This window comes from Branchiostoma floridae, chromosome 3 (genome assembly GCF_000003815.2).
Source record: "Branchiostoma floridae strain S238N-H82 chromosome 3, Bfl_VNyyK, whole genome shotgun sequence".
Taxonomy (NCBI): Eukaryota; Metazoa; Chordata; class Leptocardii; order Amphioxiformes; family Branchiostomatidae; genus Branchiostoma; species Branchiostoma floridae.
The window spans coordinates 10,564,618-10,577,387 of NC_049981.1; the positions used below are offsets into that span (position 1 = coordinate 10,564,618).

Genomic DNA, 12,770 nt, shown 5'->3' on the forward strand with positions numbered 1-12,770 from the left:
AGATATTCTTGAGCATAGGGGCTCTGTTTAGGCGCAACCGCTAACACCTTTTTTAAACACCGCCTGTCACGGCATCGGGTAAGGGGGTGACTTAATAACGCGTTTGTAGCTTAGGCTTTAAGTTCCGGTCTGGAAAGCTTGGTATGGTTGGAAAGGTCCCTTAGCAAGGAATCGAAAGGTGAAAACCGCAAAATGTTGGGATACTTCCTTCTCGAGATATTCTTGAGCATAGGGGCTCTGTTTAGGCGCAACCGCTAACACCTTTTTTTAAGCACCGCCTGTCACGGCACCGGGTAAGGGGGTGACTTAATAACGCGTTTGTAGCTTAGGCTTTAAGTTCCGGCCTGGAAAGCTTGGTATGGTTGGAAAGGTCCCTTAGCAAGGAATCGAAAGGTGAAAACCGCAAAATGTTGGGATACTTCCTTCTCGAGATATTCTTGAGCATACGGGCTCTGTTTAGGCGCAACCGCTAACACCTTTTTTTAAGCACCGCCTGTCACGGCACCGGGTAAGGGGGTGACTTAATAACGCGTTTGTAGCTTAGGCTTTAAGTTCCGGTCTGGAAAGCTTGGTATGGTTGGAAAGGTCCCTTAGCAAGGAATCGAAAGGTGAAAACCGCAAAATGTTGGGATACTTCCTTCTCGAGATATTCTTGAGCATACGGGCTCTGTTTAGGCGCAACCGCTAACACCCTTTTTTTAAGCACCGCCTGTCACGGCACCGGGTAAGGGGGTGACTTAATAACGCGTTTGTAGCTTAGGCTTTAAGTTCCGGTCTGGAAAGCTTGGTATGGTTGGAAAGGTCCCTTAGCAAGGAATCGAAAGGTGAAAAACGCAAAATGTTGGGATACTTCCTTCTCGAGATATTCTTGGGTAAATCTCATGCATCACATGATCTGATTTGGGGGACAGTAGCTTGGGATTGTTTTCAACGTTTGGTAATTAAGTTAGGAAAAAAACAAATGTCATGCAGCGGTTTTTTTTTTTTGTGCTTTTATTTTTCAAAGAAATCATGAGGGGGTCATGATTTGCAGTCTGTAAGCAGGCGGGTCAGTTACAATAGATAAAGAAGTGAAGAATTTGGCCAAATAAGTTGCCATGGGATTTCAATCAGTCTTTTGCAGCCTATCCAGCGCCCCTGGTCCGTTCGCTACTAGGCCAGTTAACCCCTACTAGGCTTTTGTTCCTAACTTGGAAAAAGCCCGCTATCATCATTTACTATTCGGCCAGGCCAGGGTTTGGTAGAGACTACATGATTTTGACGAAGCGCTATGAACGTTGTGCCGGAAAGTATCACAACAGTTAAGTGTACATAATTTTATTGTTCCCTTCATTAAGAAGGTTAAGATGTTTTGGTAGTGTTCATGGGTTTGTGGGGAACGCGTTTATGCAGTAATTTGCTATTGGGGCAGGTGCTCTTTAGTAATACATGAATAAGAGTTAAAGTATTGAATAAAGTTATGATTATTTGGTGAAGGGATGTGTTCTTGGAATTCTAGTTTCTATTAATTCATTGTAGGAAACTACATAATTATGTAAGGCGCTAGCTTCTCCCTTTACCTAAATTTGTGGTTAGATAAAAATAAATTCTGAACAAGATTTTAAAAGAAAACGCGTTAGATGGTCATTTATCACCCACTTTTGTATTCCAATACTTTCAACGTTCCATTTCCTTATATTTTCTAAGATTTTATTTCAGTTTGCTTCATATCACGTTCTTTACATTCCTTTCCGTTTCATTTCGCACTTTCTGTACATTTCCGATGATGAAACTGAAAGCCTTTGATGCCTCTTTCTCAGGCCACATGTATATGTATATGTTCACGATACCTTGTGCCAGGTTCCGTATGCAATTGTTCTAACCTGGCATACAGCTGCATATTCCTTCTGCCTTCAATAGCTCTGCGTGAAGCTACGTGCTCAAGTGCCAGACCTGGTTGCCTGTCCCGAGTCTATTTTTCAACGCTTGTCAACTGTGTCAACTGTGACAATTGATAGCCTGGAGGCCAGCCTTGTCAGGGCCTTAAAAGACCGGCTCTTCGGATCCAGGCCAACATGGCATCACGGAAATTTTACCACAGTGGGGCTCCGGAGTATTATCATGCGACCTGGAAACTCAGGGTAGCTTGCCAGCTCTGCGACTGGGACAGTAAAACGTTATCATGTTGCTCCCCAAACCAAAGAAATAGCCTAAGGAGTCTGACACCCAGGCAATGACCTCTTAGTGACCCAAACTGTACATGACCCAGATAGCAACAACCCAGATCTAGGCCCCCGGACCCAGAGCCGCGCCCAGTTTCCCTACACCACCGAGTGCAGTTGTTGTTGTTGTCAGAGCGGAGACGGACACCAAGATGAACACCCATCTGAAGCTTGGCCTTCTCTTGGTCAGCCTTTTCCTGTCGTTTTTCATCGGCGCTGCCATCTTCCAAAGCATTGAAGGTAAAGTGGTGACATTCGTTATGTTGTTTTTCTCCTGAGGCTGAAGAGAAATGAGTGTTTGTAGAGAAGAGTATTTGTCATATGTGCCAGTAGTTCATAGTGTAGTCACACGGAATCAAATGCGCATCATTTGGAGAAACTTATGTAACATTAAACGTTAAGAGATATTTGGACAAGTAAAATTTACGATACTATCATGAGTCAGTTGATATATATAAAAAGACCAAGAATTATTTCCAGAGACGTTTTGTAATTGTTGCCAGGCAGTGACTGTGAAATCTTGTTCAGTGATAGTTGAACGTCTGTAAAATGTATCTCTTGTCCAATCGTTTCATAGACTGTAATGTAAGTTAAAGTAATACTTTGGTAGTATTGTTGGGAGTTGCTTGAACTGTAGATCTGTCCTAGCCCTTGTAACCTGTGGGATTAGGCGCGAAGTTTATTGAATGAACAGCTGTCTGACAGCGGTTAGCCCGAACGTCTCAAGGGAGGAAACCTAAATTTGGCAAACATTCCCGGATTCTCTTTCAGCTCAGAGGCAGGGGTCTTTCACGGTTTTCCTGTTTCCTTGAACCCTTGGACCCGCACATGTCTGTTGTACTAACTGATATTAAAGTTGTCGTCGCGGGTTGATACCCACACTATGCCACTAAAGCACAATCAGTTTTTTCCATTGCGAGAATACATTGATTTTGACCTTCAATCCTCACTTGTCTTAGCGGGTTTGTAATCATCAAGCTACCGCCCCAACATTTAGCCTCCCCGCTTGAGCTTAGGCTGGATTGAAAAATGTCTAGAGAATAAAGTTTTTTTTTGTTTTTGTTTGTAATTTATATTGGCAGTCCTTTAGTCTAAAACGATTCTTCCCCTCTAACGCCTGCTTGGTGGTTGCCACACCCACCTATTCAACAGAATCCAGGAACCAGGTCTGAGTCGCTGACAGCTAGAGATGATTACATGATGCATAAACATTACCCGCAGATCGTTATCGTTTGTGGGCCCACCAAAGCGGGGCACCAGTCACTGATACAGTATTCTGTGCCATCTACAGTTACACTCAAAACACAACCGTATCTGGTAGAATACGAGAAGGATCGTAACTGCTAAAACATCTGGACTTGCCCGAAGTGCACCGATGTTGTCTATATGATCAAACAGACTAGGTATCTACTGATGATATGACGTCACTAGCACTTAATGCCGATTGCTAAAACGTGACTCGGTGAGCAGTGGGCCAAATGGAGCAGGTAGTTTGTGGCACCCCCCGTCCCCATTGAGGGGTGGTGGCATTGCACCAATATAACTCCTTCCTTACTCCCCTGGCATAACATTAACAAGTCCCATTCTGTGTAAAACGTGTACCGTCGACGTCATGAACAATTATGAAGTGTCCAGTATGCTAGCCCAGTTTATATTGCGCACTTAAACGTTTGTAAAAGGCTTGAAAGTAGCAGCCCTCACTAGTGCACTATTCCTCAGGAACAGTCGGTAAAGTTCATCGGAATATCGTACTCTATTTTTGTTAGTAGTAGTTTATTTTTTTTACAGTGGAAGCATTAGGACTAGGCTTATCATTTTTCCCCTCCAGGTGACTTAGAGCACTCAAGTGTACACTGGTACTTTCAGTCGTATTACTTCTGCGTTACTGTAACAACCACTGTTGGATATGGACACATCACTCCCTACACAACTGGGGGAAAGGTACGTCGTTTTTACCTTTTCCTTCCTTTTCTACAGCCGGCGACCGTGACATTTGGTACTTTGAGTCCTACTATTTCTGCCTCACAGTGACGACTACTGTTGGATATGGATATGTCTATCCCGTCACAGCTGGTGGGAAGGTATGTGTGTGTGTGTGTTACCTCCGTGAAGCAGGTTCACCTCCGAAGGGGGTACTGTTTTTGGCGACGCATCAGGGACGACGCAAATGGTAAAGTACTGCATTCAGTCTGCAAGGATTCTAGGAATTGTACAGGAATGTGTCTACAGGAATGCAGGTCCATGGGAATTCGAATGTTTGGAATTCCATTCAAGGAGTTAGTGCTGGGCACTCGGCCTAGAAAACTGGGACAGTCGGCCACATATTTATGGAGTGTGTGTGTGTGTGTGTGTGTGTGTGTGTGTGTGTGTGTGTGTGTGTGTGTGTGTGTGTGTGTATGTTCGCACCGATGGCTCAAGATCTTTCCGATCGATTTGAATGGATTTTGGTATGTGGGTAGATATTGCAGTGCCGAAAAACATGGGGATTTCGTGGCCCTAGCTGTATTATCAGGTACTGCAACATTACAGGCTAACACCTCTGATAGTAGGGTGGTATAATCCATGGAATGCTGGTAAGCCGACTTCTTGGGACTGATTAAAAATGGACGAGGAGGATCACAAACATCTGTGATGGCTATGGCTAGGACAGTAAGGGATTCACAAAATTCAAGACATGTCAGTTGCATATGATACCAATTACATGATCAAATGTTGATCCCAAACATATGACAAACGAAAATATATTTTCTTCCAGTTTTTCACCATATTTTACGCCCTCTTCACCATCCCCTTGCTGGTCATCACTCTGGCAGACATCGGAAGGAAGCTGGCAAACCTTATTGGGTAGGTCTTTCTAATGTTTCTCAATATAATTTCTAATTTAGAGACATGGCCTTCTTGTGGTTTAGACAGTATCTTTCGACAGTTGACTTTCTCTGTCTTTCCCTTTAGCCATTTTTCGTCGTTCTTTCCCGCTTTCTCCCCTTTCTCCCAACGCTCTCGCTATTCTTGGCGAAATGTGTAACCTAAGTCTCAGCTTCTCGAGTGTCTTTCCTTCTTGACCATTAGCTAGGGTGTTTGCAAATGACGTCGTGGAGATCCGCAATGCTGATTGGTTGAACCTAGACAAGTGGAACCTACAAATTTGCATGCGTCGTAGCTACTTGTCTGTGATGTTGTTTACCGTCACGGAATATTGATTTTGCTCTCGGACTCGCTTCTTCCTCTTCTTCTTCTTCTTCTCCAAGGTCAATGACCTGGACAAGATTGCTATCCTCATGGCTACTGCTAAAGTAGCAGACACGCTTAAGAGTTCGATTACATTATGCAGCAAGTGGCAGGACGGAGCTAGGGGGGCTGGTCACCATACATATTAATGCATTTGAGTAAGAATACTAGTACACATACGAGGGGACGAGGCGCGAGAGACTCTCATCCGTCGTAGAACGACGGGAGAACCTCGACGACAAGATCAAGAATAAACAGAGCAGTAGATTGTTAGGCTAGAGCTTGTGAAGGTTGTTAAGTTTGCAGATGTTACCTTTCCAGTTACATGTTCAAATTTACCAGGCAACATTCAGTCGTAACCAACCAGCATGATGGGCAGCCCTTACGTCATAACCACGTGATGTGTAAACACCTATAGTGTTCTTTACCTGTACTACACATCGAAGTGTCTTCATCAAAGATGTTATGTGATAATCTAATAGCATAGCGGAGACTAAAGCCCTCGGACGGGTGAAGAATCGCCACCTACGTTTCCTAGTGGTCATCACAATGACGATGTTCTCCGGTATTGTCGTGTTCTTGCTCATCCCTGGCGGCATCTTCGTCGCATTGGAGGAATTCTGGTCATTCATGGGTGCGTATATGTTGGATTGTAAAAGAATTCAGTCCGAAAGGTTGTAGAATGTACATATGTGGTCACGTAGTTAGTGTGTGATAGCTGAAGCGACAACCTAAGTATTTTCAAATGTGGTCAATATAAATCGTGCCCCAGTAGTATAGTTGAATGTAGAAGGTGTAAGAAAGAAAAAAAAAGATTTCCCATAGATATATGGGTGAAACCTGAGTCGTATAAACTAGATTACATTGCCGACCAACTTCGCTATCGTCTACAAGATACATTTATACAGGAGTGGTTTAGTCGCATAAAAAGCCATTCAAAACTGTCTTTTCTTAACAAATCGAAAAAGTGTTATGAACAAGAGACATACCTTTATGATATATATAACTTTGAAATTCGTAAAGCGATAACCCAGTTAAGAATCAGCAGTCATAAATTGAACATAGAAACAGGCAGATATCATAATGTAGCGCCTGACCAAAGGTTTTGCCCATTCTGTCCAAAGCAAATTGAAGATGAATTTCACTTTGTCATGATGTGCAATAGGTATAATGTTTCACGTAATGAGTTGTTCACATTCCTCGAATCAAATACAACAGATTTTAAGAGACTCAATGATACAGATAGATTTGATTATATATTCAGATGTGATAACTCCCACAGTGCTAAAATAGGTAAATATATAAAAGACTGCTTTGTCATAAGAAAAAATGCCGAAACTCATAATTAGCCCCACTCGATTGTAATACAATATCAATGATTTAGGCTAGCTCTTATTGTTCTATAAATTAGGATGCCAATTTCATTCTATTTTCATAATCTGCATATGTACTAAGTTTGATACTTGTTTTGGTAATTAGGATGATAAGTTTGTTTCTCCTTCTTTTCTTTGTCATACATTGTACCGTGTACGATCGTTGCGCAATAAAGTTCTTCTTTGTAATACTTTTTCACTTGCAGACGGATTTTGGTATGCATTCGCGACGCTCAGCACCATCGGTTTCGGTGACATAATGGCCGGGATGAGTTACGAGGTTGGCCCGATGGGATCTGCCGCCAGCAACGTCTACATCGTAAGTTTTCGAAGTTTTTCCGCAACAAGCGGACGTTTCTGGCTTGCCGTGGGTAGACGTAGCCTGGGAAGCCGGCTAGCCATCCAGGCGGCAACGTAATGGCAAATGATTGATGGCATTAATTCGTTGCTCGAATGCGAAAACCACCGCTGCCAACAACTGTAAGTCTATCTTGTAAAGTATTCAGGCTATGCCTGGACGTCGGACATTCCTTCATCAAAATGATCATGAGACATAGAGCTATCATTTTATGGAACATTGGACTAAATATATGCAAGCTATAACTTTGTTGTTTTAATGTGTGATTTTCTTCTGTTTGACTCCAAGGTGGCCATATCCATGTACACACTGTTGGGGCTGACCTGGCCGGCCACACTCTGGGTCCTGGTGGCTGACTACCTGTACGGGTCAAAGGGCACGGAGCAGGGACAAGAGGAGGGGCAGAAGACCGAGGCTGTTGCGATCTAGAAAAACGCACATAGGTTTAATGTCGCACTCAGGTTTTCTGAACGCATGATACTTACTTTTGAACTAACCTGATTACTTGAAGATATCTGTTATTACCAGTCACTGATAACCTTTCAACGAGATTGTTCATAGCAAGGTCAAAAGACCACTAAAAAGTTGGAAACAATTGTACACGGAGATAACGGTGGACATTTGTTTTGAATGTTGATAACTAATGGATTTCATGTGCTAATATTTTTCAGACTTACAGACAAAATTAATTGTTGAACTAACTATTAGCGCGGTAAAGAAAAATAGATGTTATGTCCAAAACTGTTGACTATTTTGAGCGACCAAACGAGAGAGAGAAGTTCACATCCTAATAAATGTAATATCTTGCACCTCTACATTAATACATGAATATGGTAATGGTTACGAATTGGCTGATATAAACTACATTTAAATACAAAAAAATCTGCAACAGAACACGGTCATGCCAGTGTATTTATTATCATTTTAGTTACGGCAGTAGTTAGTACTAGTCAGCACACTCCAGACAAAAGTGGTGAGTTTTACTGTGGAGTTTAACATGAACAAAATGCACAACATTAAAGGAGTCAGTAATGACAATCGCTATATTATGACAATGCGTGGGTAAATAGGTGTAAGTTGGAACAAACAACAGACGAGGGCCAACCAAATCGGTAAATAGGTCTAAGGTGGAAAAAACAACTAGCGATGGTCAACCAAATCGGCATTAAAGTCTTATCATACAAAAGTCATTTCGGATGACAACAAAAAACAGTCATATCAGCTGTGGCAAACAAAACTGTCGATGACACAGTGAATCCTATGCATCTGTGAATCCAATTCATCCATTTCAGAAGAAAATTCAGTGAAAAGTTTGTATTGTTGATATGCATCTCAATAGCCCCTTTGAACAAATGAATAATGTTGTGTTTTGGATTTGGTTTTACTTGCAATTATCATAAATTGCTACTTATTCCCTATTCTTTTTATAGAATGCGCACAGTGTTTAGTATAAGTACTTGCTTAGCTTACATCTTTCTTGTTTGCTAAGTTGTAATCATTATTCATTTTATCGAGATTTTGATACTAAATATCTATATCCGGATATCATACAATAACTAGAATAGAACTCCATTCCTAGAATAGCATGGCCGATTTCCATGTTGTAAGATCTTGCTTTAAATCCTACACTAAAAGTAAAACAGCAAAATTAGTATTCCAATACGATTGCATTAAACCAATGTAAAAATCTATCATTACCTCAGAGGCTAAAACCAGTCTATTTTAGCAAACTAAAAAGATAATTCCTATTGAGTTATACAAGTCTTAATGACTTGTTGGGATTAAGAACTAGCCCTTAACCGTTTTCGCCTCCATTTCAATGGAAATTGACCACGCTGTTCTTGGAACGGAGTTGTTATTATATCCGGATATATAGGTTTTTATTAGTAAAATCTCGATTAAGGGATTTACAGCTAACCCTTTGCCGTTTTTATCTCCATTTCAATGGCATGAACGACACAATATCTTGTGTGAAGTTATGGAGTTGGCCGGATTTTCATCTCCGTGCGCTTCAAGGAGTAGTAGTAACCATTCCAGTGGTACCAGCAGACGCCGTCAGCGTAACCCTCATGAGTACCCAGGTGGTACAGCCCGTTCAGGTTGGCGTAATGGCAACCACTATACCACCAAGCACCTTTGAACCTCAGAGCACAGCTGTAAGGGGCCTCGTCGTTGTCTCTGTCCTTGGTACTGAATGGTTTCCCGTCATGGCGGCCCGTCAGGCTATCCCCTGTGACAAGGACCAATGATTTGATCCCAACAAAAGATATGCACGTCACTTAGATTATCTTTAAAAATTATCCTTTGAGATATGCAATGACTTGTTCACCATGCTTATCTTTTGACTTTCCTTTTTACCGTGGAAATTTTACCGTGAACATAGATAGGAGTTCAGAGACAAACATGAATCTACGATACTCTTCGTGAATCTATACGCGACACCTTCACATTCAGCTCGGAGTGAGGACTATGTGATGCATTGTCGGGACAACACCGTGACAATATCCTGTACTTCAACATAACATAAACGTACCTGCAGTACCGCTGTAAGTCCCGATGTGGAGTTTGTAGTTCTGGGATTCAGGCGAGATGGCAAATGTGCTGTAAGCCGCGTTCAGCTGAGTGGGTACTGCATAAATAGCAGGCGTCCAGGTATTGTGGCCAGCTGAGTGGGTACTGCATGCACAGCAGGAGTCCAGGTATTGTGGATAGCTGAGTGGGTACTGAATGCACAGCAGGCGTCCAGGTATTGTGGTCAGCTTAGTGGGAGCTGCATGCATGGCTGGAGTCCAGGTACTGTGGCCAGCTGAGTGGGTACTGCATGCACAGCAGGCGTCCAGGTATTGTGGATAGCTGAGTGGGTACTGCATGCATGGCTGGAGTCCAGGTACTGTGGTCAGCTGAGTGGGTACTGCATGCATGGCTGGAGTCCAGGTATTGTGGCCAGCTGAGTGGGTACTGAATGCACAGCAGGAGTCCAGGTATTGTGGTCAGCTTAGTGGGAGCTGCATGCATGGCTGGAGTCCAGGTACTGTGTTCAGCTGAGTGGGTACTGCATGCACAGCAGGAGTCCAGGTACTGTGGTGAGCTGAATGCACAGCAGGAGTCCAGGTATTGTGGTCAGCTTAGTGGGAGCTGCATGCATGGCTGGAGTCCAGGTACTGTGTTCAGCTGAGTGGGTACTGCATGCACAGCAGGAGTCCAGGTACTGTGGTGAGCTGAGTGGGTACTGCCTGCACAATTTGAGGTACTGTGGTAAGTTGAGAGGGTATGTGAATGACTGCAGTTCAGGTATATGTACTATGGTAAGATTGAACAGTTAGTCAAAAATAAATTAATTGTCTTTTGACAAATTTGACAACTTATATGAAACGTGTTGTTTATCAGATGGCATTACTTTGTATATTGCAATATTTGATGTAGTTCATCAGAGCAGCGTGCATTTGTGCTAATCACAATGCAGTCTGTACGGTGGCAGAGGTTGAACTTGTTGTTGTATTGGTTGGAAGATTGAGTGCAAAAGCACAGTCTGCACGAAGGCAAGGATTGGTAATAAGTGGCAAATGAGCTAACTATATTTAGTACCATGCAAACACCGCATGTGACCATGTTGGAACACGTTTTCAGCTGTGTTTGCCGACGAATTCCTGCCGTTAGGGAGAATTTGCGGCCTCAAAACTGATATCACAAGTGAAGCGAAGTTATAGTTGTTGTTTTACTTTCATTATTTTGAAAGAACTTTGTAGCGTCATAGCGAGATCAACCGATATGTTTGGATGACATAGCGGCGCGGAAATATATGCTTCGACGGCGTGAATTTTGAGCAAAAATACCGCAGAATTATGGTTAGAAAACCCAAGGAGCTTTTATCCTTGGAAAACCCCACATTTTATTATTTCAGGGGTCCCTGGTCCAATTTAAAAGAAATAATAAGTGTACCGTCCAAAATAAGAACGTAGCGGGTGGATTCTGCGGCTGAAAAAAATAAACGTAACTGTTACCTAAACATGCACTCTTGAAAATGCAGACCAAAAAGTCCCAAAGGTGGGTTTTCATGGTTCTGGTCGCATGACGAAAATATTCTTATATCAAATGGATGTTATAAAAAGGTAAAAGGACAATTGAAAAAAAAAAAAAAACTTTCACTAGGCGGGTTCGAACCGGGTTCGGCAGTGTGGCGACTAATCACGCTAACCACTACGCCATGCTAACATTCACAGTACCAAATGGTATTAACAGGTATCCAAATCTTGAATACGTCCGTTCATTCCAAGATTCAAAGATTCTAATGTCTAATCCGCCGAAAAATGTCTAAACAACTGTTACTTATGTGAAAAGTTTGTAATGAGACGAGAGCTTGGCAAAATAATGTCGGGAAAGGCATGTTACAAGCTCTGATTGGCTGGCTGGAATCTCGGTGTGTCAATAGCCTGTTTAGGCTATAGGCACACTCAGTGTGTCAATAGCCACAGCGATATAACAAAATGATCCTAAATATTATCTATTGCGACTTCTCGTGTGACGTTTTGAGCTGGCGCTCTCCTAAACTCACGTTAGCGTTTTGCTGCGGTCTCGGAAGGCCTCTCCAACGTTTTGATGCCCCCCTCCCCCTCATTATCATAATTTATGTCAGATGAATTATTGGCACATTAAACAGGTTTTGTAAAACTTTTTGACCCACAATGAATATGCATTATTTTTTATTACAAACTAAGTTCCTTCTGATGCAATTTGTGATATATATTTATATGAACATGGTGAGTTAAAGCGTAGATTTATTACGCTGGACCACATACAGTAACATGCGTCTAGAAGAGCGTTTTAATACTCGTCTGGAATGTACCATTGTCTAACTAAGCCATGAAACTCGGCAAGGAAAGAAGGGCCTTTGGAAGGGGCTTTGGAAGGGCTGGGTTAAAAGGTCCGTCCATTGATCCATGGAAAAAAGCTGGCGTAAAGCCTTGCCTGGCGGCAAGGCAAAAACACTGTGAACGGTAGATACGAGTATCCCCACAAGGAAGTGTTCGGCTCACAAGTTGATTCTCTCAGTGAAGCGTGTGACTGACGTCACCGTCAAAACAGGCAAATTTCAAAAGTAGCCAAACATACCGCACAATTGCGACACCTCGGAAAAGGTTCTACGTCAGGAAATCCAATGTTGTAAACAAATCCAACGTTGTTTGGTGGTCCACACACCGACTGGGCGGACAACAGGCGTCATAAAGAAAGTCTAGAGACAGGTCACAGATAGTGACGCCATGACGTTAAAATGCTCCCTCGGCCTTGACAAACTACTGTCAATGTAGATAGCCTCACAAGGACGTGACTAACAAGTTGAAGTGTTATTCTACACCGCGCCATTATGTTCTCTCTGAGCGAACCGTAAAACTAACGTCTAGGCCAAACCAGTAACATTCAAACGTCAAACAAAGCGCACAATGGCCACCAGGAGACGGCCCCCTTCAAAATATCAATTTTTGAACAGCAAAAACTATCATAAAACGTCATTTTAGAAAGACAGACTATATACATTTTCAAGACATAACAGTTACCCCGTTTTTTAAATGTTACCAAAGTGACATCAGCACACAGTCTATACAGATGATCACT

At 42.5% G+C, this 12,770-nt stretch overlaps 1 protein-coding gene across 3 annotated transcripts in view; it reads left to right on the plus strand.

Annotated features, from left to right (window-relative positions):
• LOC118412453 (potassium channel subfamily K member 16-like) overlaps positions 1-7,975 on the plus strand; it is a 21,852-nt gene extending 13,877 nt beyond the window's left edge. The window contains exons 1-6 of one of the 3 annotated variants that reach the window (XM_035815326.1): positions 2,068-2,441; positions 4,030-4,142; positions 4,957-5,045; positions 5,912-6,063; positions 7,009-7,121; positions 7,449-7,975. In XM_035815326.1, coding sequence (XP_035671219.1) covers positions 2,354-2,441; positions 4,030-4,142; positions 4,957-5,045; positions 5,912-6,063; positions 7,009-7,121; positions 7,449-7,589 — 696 coding nt within the window. In that variant the 5' untranslated portion in view covers positions 2,068-2,353 and the 3' untranslated portion in view covers positions 7,590-7,975. Of the gene's footprint in view, positions 1-2,067; positions 2,442-4,029; positions 4,143-4,178; positions 4,283-4,956; positions 5,046-5,911; positions 6,064-7,008; positions 7,122-7,448 lie in introns of those variants that run through there. The other 2 variants (XM_035815327.1, XM_035815328.1) reach the window with 2 other exon arrangements.
• The last annotated feature ends 4,795 nt before the right edge of the window (positions 7,976-12,770 follow it).